General features: G+C 38.2%; 1 protein-coding gene across 5 annotated transcripts in view; it reads left to right on the forward strand.

Moving 5' to 3' along the window:
• The window catches only part of LOC110452054 (endothelin-converting enzyme 1-like), an 84,988-nt gene that overhangs the window by 52,326 nt on the left and 9,188 nt on the right, over positions 1 to 23,474 (forward strand). For 3 of the 5 annotated variants that reach the window (XM_021500331.1, XM_021500332.1, XM_021500333.1), the window contains 11 exons: positions 12,161 to 12,356; positions 17,037 to 17,246; positions 18,092 to 18,339; positions 19,007 to 19,186; positions 19,579 to 19,698; positions 20,032 to 20,115; positions 20,473 to 20,618; positions 20,872 to 20,966; positions 21,527 to 21,645; positions 22,867 to 22,965; positions 23,384 to 23,461. In XM_021500331.1, the coding sequence (XP_021356006.1) occupies positions 12,161 to 12,356; positions 17,037 to 17,246; positions 18,092 to 18,339; positions 19,007 to 19,186; positions 19,579 to 19,698; positions 20,032 to 20,115; positions 20,473 to 20,618; positions 20,872 to 20,966; positions 21,527 to 21,645; positions 22,867 to 22,965; positions 23,384 to 23,461 (1,575 nt within the window). Of the gene's footprint in view, positions 1 to 9,851; positions 9,894 to 12,160; positions 12,357 to 17,036; positions 17,247 to 18,091; positions 18,340 to 19,006; positions 19,187 to 19,578; positions 19,699 to 20,031; positions 20,116 to 20,472; positions 20,619 to 20,871; positions 20,967 to 21,526; positions 21,646 to 22,866; positions 22,966 to 23,383; positions 23,462 to 23,474 lie in introns of all 5 variants that reach the window. The other 2 variants (XM_021500329.1, XM_021500330.1) reach the window with 1 other exon arrangement.

Raw genomic sequence — 23,474 nt, forward strand, 5'->3', positions numbered from 1 at the left:
GGCATCACCTTCTTTATCTTTATCGATGATACGTGAAATACATTTTCCCCAATTATATATAAGGAGATGAAATCTATTCTGTTTTGTGACGCGCTCGCTATAGTGTATTTCGTAACGAATGGACGTAGCTCGTGGAATCCGGCTAATTTGACGCTATATACGCGTGCTGAATCAATCAATGTTGACTGCAGTGTTGAACGCCTGATACCCCTCTGGGAATGTGGAGACAATGCTCTTCACATCTGCAACACAAAAAGCGACATGGCGATAAACTGGGAATAACCAATTGATCAAGATTTTATTTTTATATCATATGTTTTCTCAGTAACGAATAGAACACTAGTGCATAAGGTGGTATTGTAAATTCACTAGATGTTGTGGCACCAAGTTGGAGTGCAGGGCAAACATATGTTATGTAGATAACAGCGGATGTCAAAGTGTTTTAAGTATTTACATAAAACACACGAGATACTAAATTTAATATACCTCAGATGTTAACAATAGTACAATCTCGTCAGATATGCTGATAGCCGCCATGCTGAAGATCAATAGTGTGAGGTACACACAAAATACGTATCTAATACGTAGACACATTGTTACTTGAAATATTGGCGATGTTAAAGACATGCGAGGTAACTTTACTACACTGCAAAGAAATCAGAGGTTAGTTCTATGTACATCTAACACAACCACCACACACCATCCTCCTCGCGGACGTAGATAAGAATAATAGACCAATAAAGTTAAGGTTAAAAGCAGTAAAAGAGAAAAGTTCGGAAAGTCGTTGATTCCCACACAAAATACCCAAGTGGTGGAACCAAGTTCTCTGGAATTTCGAAAACCTCCAGATGTATTAGTCTCTATGAAATGTTCTTATTGTGTTACAGTTGTGTACATCAGTAACACTTAAGATGTACGTGCATGTTGACGCTGTAAAATAAATTGTTTCTGTTATTGCAAGGTAACCCCTTCTCCCCTCCGAAATAACTTGTAAAATCTCAAATGTTGTATCGTTAATTTAGTTTATCGTTTATCGAAAAGTTAACACATTGTTGTGTTCTTCAAAACCAGTTGTTTGTTGCTCTGGACACTTTATCCACGTAACCAAGTACAAACATGTCGTTAAAATCAGAATAAATTAAAAGTTTCAACGGCTGCTGTTAAAGAACTCTAGCGAGACTATGAAATGAACATAACTCTATGGATGTTTTGTTCTCATCAAACTGTTAGAAAATACTACATAAATCAACGACTTACTAAAGCATCGCCTACTCATACTTTATTTAGACAATCTAATTAAGTAAGAAAATTTACGGGTAACAAAATATTGCATCTTTCTTTTGCGATTTAAAGCTGGAGCTGTCGGTAGTGTTACATCACTGTTTCTGTAGGACCGTGTTTTGAGTGTCGCTATTGATTACTAATGACGGCACGCTGACGAATGCTGCCTCATTAACACGACCATTGTGTGATATGGCCGCTGGAAATCTGGCGCTGACATGCCAGAATGTATCGATGAAGAACGTAATGTAATCACATTTAATGATGCAACGAGAATTAAAAATGAAGACAGTTTGTGTTCAAAAGTGTGATTAGAATAGTATGACTAATGTGCTTGTTTCTGGTGGTGGTGCTCACGCCGATCCTTGTTTCTGGTGGTGGTGCTCACGCCTATCCTTGTTTCTGGTTGTGGTGCTCACGCCGATCCTTGTTTCTGGTGGTGGTGCTCACGCCGATCCTTGTTTCTGGTGGTGGCGCTCACCCCGATCCTTTTCTGTATTATGCTGGTGGTAACGAATTAAGAATGCCACAGTTATAAATACTAGGTGCTTCATTCAAAATGTTTAGATTATCAATGTAAAGATTTTGTTATGGAAGTTTAAAAAGGAAACGTGATGAAAGTTTCAGATTTATCATATTTGTTTATACAAAGTCAGGTCACCTGTATCAATGTAAAATCAATGATTTCTAGGTCTAAAATCAATATCGATACAAATGCAGCTAGTTATTATGCAATCAAACATGTATCATTTAAGAGCATTACCGTCAAACTATAGTGTCCAGAAAAATAAATCTCCCAGAACCTTCCCCATTTTACCAGACGTCTGAACATTTCTCCTCCTCTTCGAATCCACTTAAATTGCCGCCATTTCGCTAAAACATCAAATCCTCTTACATCTGTCAATCAGCGTGTCGTGAACGCTTGATTCCTGCAGGGTTTCCGCCATACTTCCAGGAAAAATTAATTCGTAAGAAATGTAGATTTGCTGTAGGCTAGAATGTGTCAGAGGTTGTCTAGATTGTATTGGCAAGCACAAAATGGAGTCGACCGCGTTCTCAATCCAGACTGATGCTGACAATGATCTGCTAGACACCTGTGCACAGGTAAATATCAATGTGTGTGTGTATATAAGTATGTACATACCCCACTTTAAAATCGACTTTCGGTGACGTTTTAGAAATACATATATAGGCATCTTATCAAAGTTCTCAAGAAACTTGTCAGTATATATTTGACTTTCATTAAACCATAAATATGAACCGCAAGCATGGTATCAGTTATAAGGTACTCATCAACAAAGAAATTGTAGGGTATAACATCTATTTCTCATTTAGTGATATTCGACCAGTATAATTTGTATTAATTGTTATAATTAAAAAGTAGTCATTGTGTGACAGTTTTTAACAAAACGTGATATATTTCTTTTTGATTTATGTAACCGGAAATACATTCTTACATCAGTTTGTTTCGTAGGAAGCTAGCTCTGCATAGTTAACGCGATGCTAAGTCCTTTATGCACGATACTGTTACTTCATATATATGATGCTAAAGTCATTCACGTAGGTGTGCCTTATGCCTTACAATCATAGGAACATGTGTATTTTGAAATATTTCTATTTAGATATGAAAAGATCACAACCTACGTAATTCTGCAGCACGGATTTATTGCCGAATGTAAAATATCTTAGGTAGGCTTAAAAACAAATAACAGAAATTATACGGACATCAGTGTCAGCGCTCAAGAACAAAATGACGCCAAAGCGGACTTAAGACACAAACAAAAACAAAACAGTAAAAATGGAAAGCCAGGATTATCTACAAATTAATAAATGATGATAAAAGCTCGGCGAAATGAAAGTTCTAACTAGTAACTCGATGAAGTCGCTGATGTTTTTCAAATGACAGGGTAAATATGTCAGCAATACCACACTTTCGGGTATTTGTACGGGTGAATAGAACATCCACATCCGCGCAGTGAAAAGAGATATATCTGTGACGTCAGTTCATGCCATATATGTGGAATCTCTTATATATATATACATATAACTGATTTACATACACATTCTATTTTCGTCAAACTCATCATTATCCGTTTGAAATATCCAAATTTCTTTCCGGAAACTTGTAGCGAACGAATTGACAGACAAATCGACGTCAAGGATGATTAATGACGTCACGCTACTTAAGCGTAAAACAGCGCAAAGATATTCGGAATATTTTCTTTCTGCAATTCGTCGATAAGAACAGTGTATAAAAACCGAGGAGTTTCAGCAAAAGCAAAAAAAGGGTGTTCTGGGTACTAGCGCAAAGCAACATATTGTGTTGTTTATAAACGACAAATATAGTAGATCGAAAAGAATACTTTTGAAAGCCGTTATAATGTCACAAATATTTAATTACCTGCTCCAATAGATCATTTATTACTAAACTAGTATTTCATATGAACCATGAATAACATATTCGATGTAATGATTTACAACTTACACAAACAAACAGTGCTTTAAAAACGATCTGGAATATTCATTTTGCTTTACAACTTTATTAACCATTAACTCCTCGACGATTCTGGTAACAATGAAACGAAATGCTCCATATTTCCTTAAGTGTCCGATTACTGACACTTTCTGGTGTTTACCTCGACAGCCAGCAGATATACCATATATTTTACCCAAATAGTTTGTGTGTGTTAAAGACGGCGACGAAGTGTGACGATTAAGACTGCTAACTAGGTTTGGTTTAAACTAAATGTGATTGTAACTTCGCTAATCACATTCCAACTTTCATTTACGGCTTCAACAACAAATACGATGATACAACTAGAAGTACTCACTGGAAACAGCTTGTAGCTAATTCTCTATATCACTGTCCGGGATTGAATTGTTGACTGGGTAATAGGCTACAAATTGGAAAATTCCGCGACAGTGTGGAAATTGTTATGGCAAATAAGCCCCGCTAAGCCTATGTAACGTCAACCTAGCCATGCATTGATGCTGGTGCATCGATTTCTCAATTAGCACCAACAGCTATCACGCGCACCTAACAATAAGCGGACCTGGTAAGTAGCTGAAGATTTTCCATTGATTAATACTCTTGTTTTAAAAGATGCATCCGAAAAGAGATTGATTTTTATTTTATTTGCGTCTGGAACAAACCAATTAAATACTGTTTTCCTAATGAAAAGGTTATTTCCATATCCAGAACAGGGCTACGAAAAAGTAGATGTTTCTTCCTTTTGAAGCGATCACAATAAGCATCATTGTTCCAATAGAAAGTTGTTTTGTTTCTAGAACAGCCTTACGAAAATTTCATATGGAAATAGCTGTAATATAAATTTTATAATAATAATCACAAAAATTTGTAGAAACATACATTTTTTTTAAAATTCAGAGATGACAATGATATATGTGACATGTTATCAAGTACGTAGCGTCGCTTCAATTTGTAGCGGTCAAAAATAAGCATAATTGTTCATTTCACTTTTCGATTGCTTATCTGCTCAATTTGACAGGGGACATCTTGGTGGATGCTACAGGTGGCGAATGTAATGATTACCCCCTCGGACATTTATTTTATTTTATTTTTGTCAGGGGTCATTCTGTCTTTCCATTTTTAACTCACCCTTTTCGACTTGTTTATCTCATATTTCATCGACTTACATTCAGTTGTCATTTTGTGTCATATATAGATTACGAATTACCATGAATCAGCAAAGACCATGCTTTTGCGATATGTAGTAATCTTCACTTGTCGATAAAAATCCAATTATATCCACTCTTTCTATAATTCCTTAAACACATCTGGCTTTCAAACCAGACATTTTAGATCAACTGAAATCGCTCCTTAAATGTACCAGTAGGACTTCAATTTCCTGTTCGGTTAAGTGCGATCGATAGCCTGAGGTGACCAATCAGTATAGTGATTTCCTCCTTGTGTTCCGCTCCTGTCGATAACGGTAAAACTCGATTAGACGCAGGTGAATATTAGGATATGATTCCATTATAAACGTCTTCACACATACAGACGACATTTATACCAGGTGATGAAGCAATCTGAATATTACTGAGGGTCTTACTGATGTTAATTCAGTCTCTGACTTCAACTCGCTGCTTACCGCAGGATACTATAGCATCGTCTGTTAAAGTGATAATGGTTTACCCCATGGATGAACGGCTGCATCTCAACAGGAAGCAGGTTCGTACTGTTATGCCACTGGGGCATCCGATAGGTTTAGACGGAATAAAATGGACAAACATTTCAAATATCCACACGGGTGATCAAGGTAAAGAAATTAAGAATCTAGAACGTTGAGTTAAAAATGATATTTCATATTAAGTTTTGAAATAGAAAATACCCTTCGATTTGCCAGATATGCTAAATAATTTTAATGCGTAATTGCGGATATTTATATCGAATAGGTTATGCTATGGTTTGAGGTTATTTCAAGGACAGAATTGAAAAAAATAACTCGATATATAGAATTTAAACTGTATGTTTTTTCGTCTTTTTACCATGTTTAGTCGAGTTCTCATTTAAAATTAGATATCACATTCTAAAACTGTTTTGCATCGAAAAACCCATCACATACGTAGTTTTGGGTTAAAAATATACAATGTAAAATATTTTGATGTCAAAAAATGGTTGTGAAAGATGTTCGTTTTCATTTCGAATAGCTTTAGATTTAATCAATTGTATGCGTTTTGAAAGTGATTTTGTTAAATCAAAGAAATGCTTGTTTCAGACACTGAAAAAACAAGCATTTCAGCATTTCCAAAGATCTATGGCACAATCGCATTTCCCTGCAACATTATGACGGCGTATTTAAAGCGTATGACAAACTAAGACTATCGTATGTAACTTTATACTAGGTATATTGAATAAGTTCTAATATTTTACCAATGATTCATATTCTAACGTCATAAACGGTGTTAATGCTGGTTTTAAGTTGCTTGCGGAAAAAAAGCAACTGTATGACTGTAGATTGTATTTTATTCCGTTGGTATGACTAGAGTAGTTACTGTTTAAGCTGATGTTATGTGTAACGTTTATCCTGATATTGTTTCGATATACTACAATGGCTTGCATTCGTTTTACAATTTGATTTTTTCGTGTTAACATATAGATTTTAAAGTGACTAGCATCGCATTTTGCACACGAAGGATTGAAAATGTGAAGTTAAATACTAAAAGACACCTAATATATACACATTATTTAGACTTCAATTTATCCAGTTTCAATAGGTCCGACTAAGATTTATTAATATAACAACATATTCTGAGTTTAAAATCTTGTTAGTTTTACACGTTGAAATAGAACTGATTTGTTTTTGCCCTCCAGAACGCCGAACTTGTAGTCGCTGTGTAAGCGAGGGTGTAAAACCATCTATGCTTGCAAGATTGAATCAGCGCACAGAACGATAAATCAAATTACCGATCGAGCGATCGATGGTGGTGTGAAGTTGTTCTTTTCCTAATTAGCTTCATATTGGACGAGAACGGTACGTCTGAAATATGTATATCCCCAGGTCCTCATACACAAACATACATACGATAATTATTATATGTATGATAGTGTAAGGCATATACGAGAACATGTAATGAAAAGATCGAATGTTATTACATTTCAAATACCATGAGAGCCATTCGCCTGTTTACATTAATATCTAAAAACAAGTAATACAATTCTAAAAACAAAATTAATAAATGTTGAAAAACAAGCCTCTGTCGTAAAGATGATCGTTACACACACAGGTGATTGGACCTTTACAATCTGACACTGCATCATACAGCTGTTTCGTCCTTCCATCGGTGATGGTAGGGGCCAAACAGTTGGAAATCCTAATTAGTCTAAACTACTGTTGAATCAGAAGAGAAACATTCGTAAAACCGCCTGATCTATGAATTGCAAAATTTAAGGAGACCCCTGGTTATTTTCAAATTAAATAATTAAGTGTGTATAATATGAATCATGCCACTTTTCAAAAGAGATAAATGTAGCCATCACGGTTACGGCAAATCCCAAGGTCTAAACAAATCCACCAGCAAAGCCTGCGATAACTTCTTTATCAACATGTGTGTTATTGAAAGCAGTGCATTTTCCTGAAAATCTATGAGCTATACATTGTAACAGTGTGGAAACCGAAAGTGATTGATCACCTGTACTCCTCAAGATCTGTTTTGAAATTCATTTCTAAAAACAGGAATGTACAACATTGCGTCGTATGTAATTTCAGTACATACCATATACTACAAGTATTCCTAAAGGAAACGCAACAATCTATCGTTATAGTATAAGTCGTGTAAGTGATCAGAAGTACAGTTTAGTGGTACATTCTTGGTATATCAATATACGTAAGCGCATCACCGACCAAACAATTGAGCTGTTAAACTAAACAACAGACTTAAACAAATGGGTTATAAGCCTAACGAAAAGTAGTTAATACAGTTTTTACATTCTAGTAGCAGGAGGAAAGCTTCTCAAAGTAACAGCTACCTTTACAGTAAGCTTGTTAATATACGTTTCAGATTTCGGGACACACAGCAGATATTCCGATCTCAATGATCAGTGATCGGTAATGATTTTAGTTCAAGGCTGTGTACAGTAATCGGTAATGATTTCAGTTCTAGGCTGTGTATTGACAATTCCTATAACACTCCAGTAAATGCCTGGTAACAATGTTACGCAATGTCTCTGCTGTTTAACAGTGCATCAACAGTATCTCCACTGATATAACAGATTTCGATAAAAGTACAGCTTAATGAATTTAATCTTGTCAAGTTGAAACAAATGTCTCCGTTGAGAGGACGGAGCACCTAAGCCCGGATACTCAAATAAAATGGAAAAACATACCACAGCGTCAACACAAGAGTAAAATCAAGGCACATTTAGACTCTACATTTTCTACAGCGGTGTTGATTGATGTTTCCATGTTGGAAACCCTGGCTAAGAGGTTTTGTAGAGAATACAATGCGTCCTGAACAATCTGAAACTAAGACACTGAGTATCGCATCAAATTCAACACACTGACTCCCTTGGCAGAGGAGACTTGTATATTGGTACCTAGATAAGTTAATGATCTTGTTAAAATTGCCATATTTGTTATAGATTAATCACGCGTTTACCTTTTCCATAATGAAGGTAAGCTTTGATCTATCTAGTATGTTTTAAATCAATTCACTAATTATGTCTTTTATATTATTCTATTAAAATGACAGCGAAAAGGGGTGCTCCTATATTGAGGAAACATTATTGTTCAGGGGATGAACTCTCATCTGTGGCAGTCTCTAATTACTTTTTGCTTTGGGAAATAGAAGAAGACCGTTACTTTTAAAAAACCCTTTTTATGTGTGTGTGTTTTTGTTTGACTGTTAAGTTTTCTTGATTTTGTCCTCATTTTATTTTTGAATTAATACATTTACATGCAATTTAGTTATTATCAATATTAAATAAAACACCCTTTAAGCTAACCAGTCTTTGAGCGTAAGCTCTGACGTCGATAAATTAGAACGTGCAGGATTTCTACATTTTTAAACACAATATTGTCAACAAAATGGTGTTTCATGTAACTTAATTACAGTGTAAAATACATGCATTAATAAACAATCTATTCTGTAATGGTGAAATTCAAAGCTACAGATTATTACTAATTATTGAATCAACCTTATTACAACTGTCATGTGCTGACTTGTACTATTGGTTTGGTAAATTTGTTTGCTCAAATTTGATTTTCTTTAAAGTTTTTATTGAGCGCTTTAATGCTCCATTGTAGATGATATATAACGAGTTGTGAAACAATGTCCACGATATACCAACTTACATCATTTTCTGTCCAACACATGGTTAAGAAAACACTTTCTTGGGGAGCAAGCGCCCGCCATTTGAGTCCTGGGTTTGTCATTGGCTATTGACGTCATTGTATATTTTTTCGCAATACCCCCGATACTATTTGTATAAACATGTATACCATGGTGTGTGTTTTTGTTTTGAGAAGTCTGTTGACCTTACATCCATCGATGCACGCGGGCACCTGACTGCACTTTAGTTAGTCTGTGTTTTCCTGACACGTTTATTTCCTGTCTTATCAGTATCCGGCCGGATGCGACACTTTGTGCATTGAATACAAAAGGTATACTTTTCTGCAATAATGCAGGAAACACGATACGTTAAGATATGGAAGACAGACTTCCGAAAGAGCAAAATGGCGTCATTATTTCTGTGTTATGGTGTGAAGTGCTCGTGTGTATCAATATTGATGCTGAAGTCGCAGATTTGTTTTCTGTGCATATCACGATTTATTTTTTTAATTGAGCAGTCTAGGAACATTTATGCCAACAACGTACACTTTGTAGCTCTTATATTTCTCGGGAGTATTAAAAACATCAAATATAATCCTTGTGAATCTACTGTCCTTCAGGTGATGAATGAGGAAGGATAAGTGAATATTACCGATGCTGACCGGGGTGATATCGGCAAATTTGTTTCAGGTCCAAATATTAAGAAGTCTGGCTTTTAAAAGTGATACACTATAAATGTGGGTGATAACTTACACAGAATCTGTAAAATTTTATTTTAGGTGAGGTATCAGACAAATGGCAGTGACTCGTATTTGTTTGAGGTAATATTGGTATCTAGTTACGTCCAAACAAGGCACATTACACTACTAACCGATACGTATTCCCGATCACTTCCCGTTGTCGACCACACTTTATACCAGTATATATTATATCTAGTATTTTTATTCTGTTGTCGATTATTTACAATTTTAATTTACATAATACGTGTTTTGATAATTTAAATGACTATTAAAGCATATCGTATCACATATAACTGCACCCATGTATTTACTAGATTTCCAGTTATCTAGTACAAGACAGGGGAGTGATCTGTGAATAGTTAAGTTATTTACATTGATGACATGCACACACAACCCTGGTTATGGTCTAACGCAACAGGTTTTACTAATCATTCAACTTTTTTTCAGACGAGACGACTTTCTTTTAACTCCCATACCTATTTGAAAACTTTCATCTCCATTAGTCTGTTAAATCTGCTCCATCACTTTCAATAAGCAGAAAAGCAATTTATTTAGTTTTAAAATGCAACTCAGCATTCAGACATAACACCCTGTAGATCAAATAACATCTATGACGAAGTTAGATCAATTAACATGATGATGTGATAGTATATATATATATATATATATATATATATATATATATGTATCACTATATGGTATGTCTTGTAAATGCCCATTTCCAATGTAAGTGCATGATGGTAAAAGGTGTAGATAAAACCAATGTTAATTTCTAACTCTAGATTTGTATATACCTATACCAGGTGGTATAGCATATTTATTGCATGCACCAACCAAATCAATTGTGTATATGATTGTTTTCCTCTGTCATTAATCCGTTAACATGATAGTTGCTAAAGCAGTTTTTACTTAGCTTCCAAATAGCATTTAAGCATTCTTAAAAAAGGGAGACCTGACGTCACAAATAGTGAGAAAGCGCATTAAGTAAAGATGGTATAACGCTACAAATATACCTGTACATATATGGAGATATCAATTACTACAACAGAAGTACATTTCTACAATTTCAACCATGTCTACAAGGCAGTTAGAATAATGTGTATGAAATGTTTATTTACAGTAATAAAGGCAATATATCCGATTGAAACGGCAAACAAAAGGAAATATTTCTTTAACAAATAGAACAACGCGGCAGTGCTCGATTGAAGTGAATTTGTCGACCTCTGTTGCAACTGAGGGTATTGCCATATTTCCGAAATGTGTCATTGCAATCAAATAAAGATATGTATGTTATCTATGAACATATTATGCATGATGCTATTCTTCACATACACTTTTTCTAATTTTGTCATCACTCTCAGACATAACTAACGCGACGTATATATACCATCTTACTTGTCTAAACTGTTCCCTGTCTTATCCGATCCTTGTCTAAACCAGCTTTAATATGTTGCCCCTGTAATCGCTCTATAATATTTTCAATGTTCCGTTTATCTATCATCGGCTCCGTCTAAGCTGGACACCGGCGTTCTTTTACTGATATTATTTATGAGAAGCATTGTTAAATCCCTCTGTTCTATTTTTAACCTTTGTTTTGATGGCTATCCCTTGTGGGGTTTTTAACAGACGTAAAATGATCGATTTGTTAACTGTCATTTTACGCTTTTATTTCTCCGTTTTCTGCTTTCGTCGAGTTTAGGCATCGTATCTTATATAAATATATATTAAAGCTTAAATATTAAGCTTGTTAAAAGAATGGTTTACATCGCCAATACCGGAACCTTTAGTAGTATACACATAGTATAGCAAGTGACAATCATGTGCACGATCGTTTAGACATTGATTGTTCGTATTACAGAAAATAATCAATAGGAGAAATGAAGGACCTATCTAAAGTTAAGTTTGCAGATACACTAAGCCAACGAAGCAAACATTTAACTGACCATTATTGAGCTGTTCGTGCAAAAACAGAAGTAGGATATGTACAAAATTAGAATGTCAAATTTGATATATTTAACCATTCTCTGTCGTAATATAGAACATTTTAGTTTAAATTTTTGTCTTTCGGTTTCTTTTGCAGGCTTTTGTTGATACACATGCTAACTGTATTTCATCATTATTGTTTTGAAAAGTTGCGTTTTTAAGAACATTTCGATTAACTATATCTTTTTATGAAGAATGTATATTTATATTTCATCGTACATGGTTATTACTCTTCGTGGTAAACACAGAGCGTTTGAGGTTATAATCGTACTGGAACACAGTGTTAGCACGTTAACAGATGTAACAGCTTAAATCGTTTGAATGTATGAAGGGTTTAAATGTCAACCTGTCTGTCTTGGTTGTAGATGACAAAGTTTGACCGGACGGACTCGGAGGACGACATCCTGGAGGATTACAGCGACGACTGTAACTGTTCGTCTCGTCTTCATTGTATCAAGAGTCGAACAGCTCTTGAAAAATGTCTCTTCGTCTTTTCACTCATCGGTCTCATCATCATCATCGTCCTGGCCGCCTGTCTTGGATCCAAAACGCCACCTCCAGGTATGATTACACCAAGAAAAGGGTTTACCTTATCTGGCCTAAATGTGCTGATTATGTTAGAATAGTGTACTGGTATTCACTAGGATAGATGTATACATTGGACCAAACAGTTGAAGCCTTTCAATTTCTCCTTTATACCGAATATGGTATTAAGCTTATATATATTGCCTGTATAAAATATTTTGATATTCACTCTTTGCCATGCATCGCGTTATAATCCAGACACTCAATGAGGAACATAAAAAGTCAACCGATACACTTTTTGTATTGCGCACACGTAGATAACAGTCTGTCACTCCCTAATATGGCGGCTCATGATAGCAATTCAATTATGGCAAGGTCCAACACAGCATACAGAAACATACGGGGATTTCTTGCTGTTACGTCATTAGGTGTTTGTACTCCTATTCTTTAAACTGTTTTATGACTCATATTTATTCGTATTGATTATACTCTTATATAGCTCAGAAGGGAGGGCAAATAAAAAGGGAAAAAATAAACAAACAATATGTATTGTACAGTAAGTAACGATCGTCTCTTGTAAGCTGGTGTTGTACCGCTATAGTGGCCATTCCTCGTGGTGTTGTACCGCTAGTGCCCATTCCTCGGTGTGTTGGACCGCTAGTGCCCATTCCTCGTGGTGTTGGACCGCTAGTGCCCATTCCTCGAGGTGTTGTACCGCTAGTGGCCATTCCTCGTGGTGTTGTACCCCTAGTGGCCATTCCTCGTGGTGTTGTACCGCTAGTGGCCCTTCCTCGTGGTGTTGTACCGCTAGTGCCCTTTCCTCGGGGTGTTGTACCGCTAGTGCCCTTTCCTCGGGGTGTTGTACCGCTAGTACCCATTCCTCGTGGTGTTGTACCGCTAGTGCTCATTCCTCGTGTTGTTGTACCGCTAGTGCCCATTCGTCGGGGTGTTGTACCTCTAGTGCCCATTCCTCGGGGTGTTGTACCTCTAGTGCCCATTCCTCGGGGTGTTGTACCTCTAGTGCCCATTCCTCGGGGTGTTGTACCGGTAGTGGCCATTCCTCGTGGTGTTGTCCCGCTAGTGGCCATTCCTCGTGGTGTTGTACCGCAAGTGCCCATTCCGCGTGGTGTTGTACCGCTATTGCCCATTCCTCTGGGTGTTGTACCTCTAGTGTCCATTCCTCGGAGTGTTGTACCGCTAGTGCCCACTCCTCGGGGTGTTGTACCGCTAGTGCCCGTTCCTCGGGGTGTTGTACCGCTAGTGCTCACTCCTCGTGGTGTTGTACCGCTAGTGGCCATTCTTCGTGGTGTTGTACCGCTAGTGCCCATTCCTCGCGGTGTTGTACCGCTAGTGCCCATTCCTCTGGGTGTTGTCCCTCTAGTGTCCATTCCTCGGAGTGTTGTACCGCTAGTGCCCACTCCTCGTGGGGTTGTACCGCTAGTGCCCATTCCTCGTGGTGATGTACCGCTAGTGCCCATTCCTCGTGGTGTTGTACCCCTAGTGCCCATGCCTCGTGGTGTTGTACCCCTAGTGCCCATGCCTCGTGGTGTTGTACCCCTAGTGCCCATTAGTGCTCACTCCTCGTGGTGTTGTACCGCTAGTGGCCATTCCTCGGGGTGTTGTACCGCTAGTGCTCACTCCTCGTGGTGTTGTACCGCTAGTGCCCATTGCTCGGGGTGTTGTACCGCTAGTGCCCAATCCTCGTGGTGTTGTACCGCTAGTGCCCATTACTCGGGGTGTTGTACCAGTAGTGGCCATTCCTCGTGGTGTTGTCCCGCTAGTGGCCATTCCTCGTGGTGTTGTACCCCTAGTGCCCATGCCTCGTGGTGTTGTACCCCTAGTGCCCATTAGTGCTCACTCCTCGTGGTGTTGTACCGCTAGTGGCCATTTCTCGTGGTGTTGTACCGCTAGTGCCCATTCGTCGGGGTGTTGTACCTCTAGTGCCCATTCCTCGGAGTGTTGTACCGCTAGTGCCCACTCCTCGTGGGGTTGTACCGCTAGTGCCCATTCCTCGGGGCGTTGTACCGCTAGTGCCCATTGCTCGGGGTGTTGTACCGCTAGTGCCCAATCCTCGTGTTGTTGTACCGCTAGTGCCCATTCGTCGGGGTGTTGTACCTCTAGTGCCCATTCCTCGGAGTGTTGCACCGCTAGTGCCCACTCCTCGTGGTGTTGTACCGCTAGTGGCCATTCTTCGTGGGGTTGTACCGCTAGTGGCCATTCCTCGTGGTGATGTACCGCTAGTGCCCATTCCTCGTGGTGTTGGACCGCTAGTGCCCATTACTCGTGGTGTTGTACCGCTAGTGCCCATTCGTCGGGGTGTTGTACCGCTAGTGCCCATTCCTCGAGGTGTTGTACCGCTAGTGGCCATTCCTCGTGGTGATGAACCGCTAGTGCCCATTCCTCGTGGTGTTGTGCCCCTAGTGCCCATTCCTCGTGGTGTTGTACCGCTAGTACCCATTCCTCGTGGTGTTGTACCGCTAGTGCCCATTCCTCGTGGTGTTGTACCCCTAGTGCCCATTCCTCGTGGTGTTGTACCGCAAGTGCCCATTCCTCGTGGTGTTGTACCGCTAGTGCCCATTCCTCTGGGTGTTGTACCTCTAGTGTCCATTCCTCGGAGTGTTGTACCGCTAGTGCCCACTCCTCGTGGTGTTGTACCGCTAGTGCCCATTCCTCTGGGTGTTGTACCTCTAGTGTCCATTCCTCGGAGTGTTGTACCGCTAGTGCCCACTCCTCGTGGTGTTGTACCGCTAGTGCCCATTCCCCGGGGTGTTGTACCTCTAGTGCCCATTCCTTGGGGTGTTGTACCGCTAGTGCCCATTCCTCGGGGGGTTGTACCACTAGTGCCCATTCCTCTTGGTGTTGTACCGCTAGTGCCCATTCCTCGGGGGGTTGTACCACTAGTGCCCATTCCTCTTGGTGTTGTACCGCTAGTGGGCATTCCTCGTGGTGGTGTACCGCTAGTGCTCACTCCTCGTGGTGTTGTACCGCTAGTGCCCATTCCTCGTGGGGGTGTACCGCTAGTGCCCATTCCTCGGGGTGTTGTGCCGCTAGTGCCCATTCCTCGGGGTGTTGTACCGCTAGTGCTCATTCCTCGTGTTGTTGTACCGCTAGTGCCCATTCCTCGTGGTGTTGTCCCGCTAGTGGCCATTCTTCGTGGTGTTGTACCGCTAGTGGCCATTCCTCGTGGTGTTGTACCGCTAGTGCCCACTCCTCGGGGTGGTGTACCGCTAGTGCCCACTCCTCGGGGTGTTGTACCGCTAGTGCCCACTCCTCGGGGTGGTGTACCGCTAGTGCCCACTCCTCGGGGTGTTGTACCGCTAGTGCCCACTCCTCGTGGTGTTGTACCGCTAGTGCCCATTCCTCGGGGGGTTGTACCACTAGTGCCCATTCCTCTTGGTGTTGTACCGCTAGTGGGCATTCCTCGTGGTGGTGTACCGCTAGTGCTCACTCCTCGTGGTGTTGTACCGCTAGTGCCCATTCCTCTTGGTGTTGTACCGCTAGTGCCCATTCCTCGTGGTGGTGTACCGCTAGTGCTCACTCCTCATGGTGTTGTACCGCTAGTGCCCATTCCTCGGGGTGTTGTACCACTAGTGCCCATTCCTCGTGGTGTTGTACCGCTAGTGCCCATTCCTCGGGGTGTTGTACCGCTAGTGCCCATTCCTCGTGGTGTTACCGTCGCCTTGATTCCCGTGATAGGTTGATGTGTCATCATCCTCAATTTTTTTTTAAATGTAAACGTAGCAATTCTTTCATTTTTTGTAGAATCACTTGTTTATGGAATCACTTGTATATTTACCTGGTAGTTGAGACATCATAATAGCACGTTGTGGGGAGCTTGCTAGCACGTACACTAGAAGGTACAGCAGTCACAGAGTATACTGTAGACAGGATGTCCCGCCATTACCTAGCTATCCCTTAGAGTACAGACATGCTCTTACCTAACAAATCCGTTTCCCGTCGCATTTTTTTGCGCTTTGTTTGCACGTACTAAAAGGGAAATTACACTTAAATGCATTTAGCTGTAATGAAGCAAACACAGTTGATGGAATCGTTTGCGCCGAGTATTTGCATATAATGACCGATAGCAAGGGGGATCTCGACCTGAGATCGATGTCATACAGAGATCAGACTAGAGCGGACCAACACACGTAACGTGGGAAATGTGTACCTGTTTGACTCACCTGTAGTATAACTTCCTCGTAGAGCAAGTGAACTAAAGTGGGTTTTCTTGTCTGATTGAGATCATTCACAATTATATCATTTACGAAACTCGTTCGAATGATAAACAACTTTATATTACTGTACATCTAATATAACACGTACTGTAAGTGCAAATACATAGATCATTTTCGAGTGGAGAACAAGTCTGCACAATTGTATCAGTACAAGATGTTTAAAAGTCAGTATATTCTGTCGCAGTAAACTAATTATAATCCAAGAGATTACTGGTAATTTTTGTCAACCATTCGGTTGCAATTCAAGTATATTTACTGTGAGTTTTATTCAGGCACAATTCGACATTTCATACTTGAGTACTATAATTCCTTTTACGAATTCAAAAAGATTAAACATATTACTCCTGTTTCTTATTGAGAAGGAAAAGAATCATTTCATTGAGATACCTAGTATTTCAGGTAAGTTTAAGTATGGAGGAGATATGTGTATAACATGCCTCTGTTGTTGTATTTATACCTTTTTGGTTGTATCGTCTCTCAGGAATGTCGATATGTGAGACACAGGATTGTATTGAAGTGTCCAGTTCCGTCCTGACGTCCATGGACAGAAGTGCCGACCCATGTCAGGATTTCTATCAGTACTCATGTGGGGGCTGGGAGAAAAACAACCCGGCACCACCGGGGTACCTCATGTGGGACCGGTTCCAACAGCTTTCATACACAAACCTGTACAGAATCAAAGCAATACTAGGTTGGTATATTTTATACATGGATCATGTCCCATTGAACATTTGTAACTGATTTATTTTAGAGTTACTTCCCTTAACATTGTCTAGTTCACATGAAAAAAATTCACTCGGAATCATTCGGCTTTATCCGTATGTTCATCAATGTATGCAATTTATATGTGCCAACATTTAATTTACTTTAGCTCTTTAAAAGTTAAGTGACATGTTTCTAAGTTTGGAACCCTTTTGGTAACGAGATGCATATTAAATAATCATAAAAACAATATACAGAAACACCTATTAAAGTCTTGTGTGTAGATTTGAAAACCAAATGAAATAAACATTTTACTACACCAAAGTTCCATCTTGGACCCAAATAAAGTATTAAATGTCAAAAGAGTGAAAAGAAAACATGTCTTCCAATACCACATATAATAAATACAGTTGCCTATAAACCCCTCTTTAACCTTACAAATGCACATGTTTTGGCTTCAAAGATGATTTTTATCTTCAACTAGTATTTCATGTAAATTGTGTCGAAATGTAAACTATTTGCTAGAAATATGAAGTATGAACAATTCTTTCTCCAAAGCCAAGCATCGTGATCGCAATTTAAACTGAGAATGAAAGAGACTGATGGTTTAGAACTTGAAAATATAAGATTATTAAAAATGTTTTTTTCTCAGACGTAATCCAAACAGTCCTTTAATATTGCGACTACCTAGATATAATCAAAATTCCTAACAAATTACTGTGATTTGAAAATTGCCAGACAGGTTAGTGAACAGTGTTATGCTTGTGTAAGAGGGGACATTATAACCAAAATAAGTTCTTGTAGCAAATATTTGTACTTCAACGTTTCTTTCAGATGATCGAACGATGACGACATCGTCCGAGAAGAAAACCAAACAGTTCTACGACAGTTGCATGGCAGAAAGCAAGCTGAATCGGCTCCGGACACTAAGTGACTTCCGGTCCCTTGTAAAGAATATTACTGACGCAGCAAACGGAACCCTAGGGGTTCTTCTGGAATCCGTCCATGGTCTGAATGCATGGCCCTTATTTTCTGTCCTGGTCGGCACGGACGATCTCAACCCAGACAAAAATGTCGTCAAGGTATTTATTGTCATCGTATAACAAACAAGGAAACACAGTCCGACTTTTAAAGCTGTGGTCTAACCGTTAGCTCATGGGTTTCAAAAACAATGTCAACTCTGAGTCTGATACACATATATATAGTAACCGTACCTGTATGAGGGATGCTTTCCTGTCCACAGGTTGTAATGTGCTTCTTAGTTATATAAATAAGGCGAATCATATGCCAGCTCAACGTATTAACAAGTACATGCTTATTGACAAATCATTTACTTCCCATCGCGTCGAATCGAATTAATTTGTCGCAATTTCGTTGATGGTTCTAAGCATGAAAATAAATATTCTCTATTTAATACGTATACAATATCTGACATTGAAAAATCGGCACAGTGTAATTATTAATGTCTTTAAAAACTGTCATGTTGAATGTTTTTTCAACACCCACTAGGATTATATGGTATTTAATGTTGACGGCAATGTTGATACAATGTTGATAGGTGATTTTTTTTCTATGTTTCATATGAAACTAATCAATGTTTATTAGGAAAATACCTTTCATTGTTTGACAAATGGACATTATTTCATGTTTGAAATAGTTTAAATATTAATTGTTTAACACGAGTCCCATTTATTTCAGGATTTTCTTAGGATTATGACTTACAGTTTTTCTCGTTTCTCATGTTTGTAGATTGACATAGGCGATCACAAATATCCTCTTCGTGTAAAAGAGGTGCCGATTCCGTCCACTACGCCTGCGCCAAATATAAACAGCTCTGTGGCCCCGCCCAGTAACCATGCCGGATATGCTGTTATCAACGATCCTCCTACTCAAAGCAAGACTCAGTACCTACAATGGAACTCTACCGAGGTATACATACCTGTTTCGGCGTGAAGCGAACAGAAATTACATTTATCATTTGGTTTTGCCTTTTGTATTTGTGTCTTGTTGGATTCGGTTATTGCCTTTTTTCTGGTTACATTTCTATTTTACCTAACCTTAACCATTAGTTTTAATTTACTTACTGCATTGTTGGAGGAAGAGTTTTGCCTCGGTATAAGACAAGTATATGTGTCCAATTGGAAAGCAGAGATACTGGTACCTTGAGATTCTATTTTTATTTTGTAAAACTGATTATTTTAAGTTTTTCCCTGAACAAATATTCTTTATATTTTAAGAACTGTAATTTCAATAGGACTTATTCACTCAGCACACACCTTTATTAAATAATAACACAAGGTGTCCCGTTTTTGTTTCTACAGGTGGAGAAGAACTATCTCCAAGAAACTATCCGGATTTTAAAAGTGATATGGAATATGTCGGATGCTGACGCTTCCACCATGGCGAAAGAATTATTGGAAATCGAAAAGGCCATTACTAAGGTACTATTAGCTTTCTTAGAACCATTTGTCTATTTTATTACTATATCTACTTTCATACTTGTTAATTATTTGATATACGTGGACACTCTGTAACGTCAAACATCTATGTGTGTCTTTCGCTCATCTCAGCGAATGGTGTTTGCGAAACAACAATATGTAGACCCATCAGAAGTATCAGAAAACCCGACCTCTTGGGGCTACCCAATCATCCATGTTGTCAATTAAGAAAAAAAACGTTAATCAATTTCCCATTCTGGAATAGTTTGACAATATTATTTCTGTAGAGAGCTTACGGGTGTGTACTTTGTTAATGTTATTTTTGTAATTCTACAGACATATGAAAACAACAACAACAATGACAATCAGACGACGCCTGTGCCGATGAAAATAGTCGACCTAGAAACATCATGTAGCATGGTAAGTTACAACCCGTATGAGATAAAGCAAAATTCGACATTGAATTTTCACATGTAATTAAGATTTAACAATAAACCTATAATTTATCATATGAGTGAGAAGGCGTTTATATAACAATATCTCAGTATCAAGAAGAACATTACATTGGATAGGATTTTCCAATATTACACACACAAAAAAAACTGAGTTAAGTATGCTGGATAATTGTGTTTTTAAATATTTCGCTGGTTATCTGCTTTCGCACTCACCTGCTAGTTCAAGTTAGTGATTGTGAATGAAATTGCCTGTGCGTCATAGCCTGTTTTGTGGCCTGTGCGCTTGAGTTTTATTTTTCATGGTATTGCCTTTGCGTTTCAGATTGAGTGGCCTATGTACCTGACTGTTTTAACAAAGAATACCGGGGAGGTTTCAAGCACAGACAATGTGGTCCTGCTGGAGAGAGGCAGCCTCCTCAGAACATGTGCTCTAGTTGATACCTATAAAAAGGACGCCAACAAATTTAAGTGAGTCGCCTTTGTAGCTGCCGTAGTTGTCCGGGGAAAAATGTTGAAGAATAGAATAAAGTTAATAGCACTAACAAAACAAGTGTAATTATAATAGTATCATCTGAAGACATAATATATGAGTACATTGAGAACAGTGTCGGTGTTAATAAAGCTTTAGTAAAGATCAAAATAACAACCTATCTCTTTATGTCAATGAGTTAAGAATGACCTACTCAAAAGACATGTATGTTTTAAAATTGTTTCAATCCAGATTACTACAGAGATATATCATGGTACACCTCATCAGCCATCTGATGCCATATTTTGAAGCTGACACATTTGAGCCAGACCTTGACTACGCTGTTGGTAAGGAAATCTATCTACATAATTATCACTGAATGACTTGTATCATCATAAAACGGGAACCCTTCATGTAAATAGGAACCATTCACGATAGAGCGATTGACATAGATAGCTAGCGAGGCGAGTCTATAATAATACCTTTGATAAATCTTTCTACTTAATAAGTGAAATTTGCACCTTACCAATGTTATTATTTTTTTTAAAACTATTACTAATAGATAGTTAATCTTAAAGATATTCTGATAAAACAAATGTACAATGAGGACAAGATTAGTTCACTTTACCATTTGTATAGCTTGCGATTTCACCAGTTGATCGACAAAAAGACCATGTTACATACACAGCTTATACAATAAATAATCAATAGTCATTGCATGAAGACACAATAACAGAGGAATCATTTTTTTTTATTTAACAACAAAACAATGAAATGAAATATATAAACTAAAACGATTGACGGTTATTGTTGTGTCATTTCGACCTACGTTTTCGTCCCTTGTGATGACGCTGCTCGTTTTAAGTATGGTCATTTTAAACAGTAGTGTGGGTTTTTTCTGTTTTAGAACTGGAGATAGATGGCGAACACTGGAGACGGTGTGTCCATTACACTAATAAAGCTTTGGGGTTTGTTACTGGAAGTCTGTACGTGAATGGCATGGGCAAACACACTTCCGTCAATAAGGTATGTAAATGACATGCGCAAACACACTTCCGTCAATAAGGTATGTAAATGACATGCGCAAACACACTTCCGTTCATATTGAACGGTTTATATATCATCCTCATACGTTTTATTCACATATGTCCCTCCCTAATGTAAATTAAACTGTGCACTTTGCGATATTTATATGAATTTCCGCACCTTTTATGTAATTAATGTTGAATGTTTCTTTCAAATTAAGTTCTGAACATGAGATTTATGTAAGGTATTCTGTTCCTGTACTAAACCGAGGTAGATTAATTGGCTACAGGCGATGTTATGTAAGGTACTCTGTTCCTGTACTTATCCGAGATAGATTAATTGGCTACAAGCAATGCTATGTAAGGTAATCTGTTCCTGAACTAAACCGATGTAGATTAATTGGCTACACGCAATGTTATGTAAGATATTCTGTTCCTGTGCTAAACCGAGGTAGATTAATTGGCTACAGGCGATGTTATGTAAGGTACTCTGTTCCTGTACTTAACCGAGATAGATTAATTGGCTACACGCAATGTTATGTAAGATATTCTGTTCCTGTGCTAAACCGAGGTAGATTAATTGGCTACAGGCAATGTTATGTAAGGTATTCTGTTCCTGTACTAAACCGAGGTACATAGATTAATTGGCTACAAGCAATGTTATGTAAGGTATTCTGTTCCTGTACTTAACCGAGATAGATTAATTGGCTACACGCAATGTTATGTAAGGTACTCTGTTCCTGTACTAAACCGAGGTAGATTAATTGGCTACAGGCAATGTTATGTAAGGTACTCTGTTCCTGTACTTAACCGAGATAGATTAATTGGCTACAAGCAATGCTATGTAAGGTATTCTGTTCCTGTACTAAACCGAGGTAGATTAATTGGCTTCACGCAATGTTATGTAAGGTACTCTGTTCCTGTACTAAACCGAGGTAGATTAATTGGCTACACGTAATGTTATGTAAGGTATTCTGTTCCTGTACTAAACCGAGGTACATAGATTAATTGGCTACAAGCAATGTTATCAAATGAATTGGAAAAGTAGATGAGTTTATTTTGTTTCAGAAAGTTATATCATACATTGAAAAACAGTCTCACATATCCTCTAGCAGATCGGATTGCGATAGATAAGAAGTACTGATTTTATTGATATTCATAGGGGCAACTTATTTCAAGCTGATTTATTAACATGATTTTCATAACTTTAAACGTTTTGTAGATCAAACAGATTGTACAAGACGTGAAATTAGCATTTAAAGATTATCTTCTCCGTAAGATATGGCTGGACCCATCAACAAAGAAAGAGGCATCTCAGAAGGTAAGTGATGAAACCTCTGATTACAATAAGAGTATTAGGTACCAAAACTTAAATATTTGAAGTGATTGCATTACTTGTAGACAAGTAGTAATGTATTCATCTAAATAAAATAACATTGATTTTGTAAAACAGAGTCGTAACCATATAAATGGCCTTTACCCGCTGTAGACTAAATATCAATGTTATTTTTACGATGTCGAATTGGCGAGATTTTGAAATAAAGGTAATTCGGAGGGTTTAATTTCCACAGAGGACTGTCAAAAAGCAAAAATTCGAACTAATTCTCTATCAGAAATGTAATATGATTTGAAGCGGTCCTTTGTTATAAATACGTTATACTATACTTGCTATACCAATACATGTCTTGATAAACATTGAAACAGCTCTATTTTTAACGGTACATTTTTTTGTATTGCAGCTTGATGAAATGCTGGAAAAAATAAGTTACCCCGAATATATCTTGAAATCTGAGTTCCTGGACAAGTATTATACACAGGTAAACTTTAATG

Source organism: Mizuhopecten yessoensis, unplaced genomic scaffold (genome assembly GCF_002113885.1).
Source record: "Mizuhopecten yessoensis strain PY_sf001 unplaced genomic scaffold, ASM211388v2 scaffold6363, whole genome shotgun sequence".
Taxonomy (NCBI): Eukaryota; Metazoa; Mollusca; class Bivalvia; order Pectinida; family Pectinidae; genus Mizuhopecten; species Mizuhopecten yessoensis.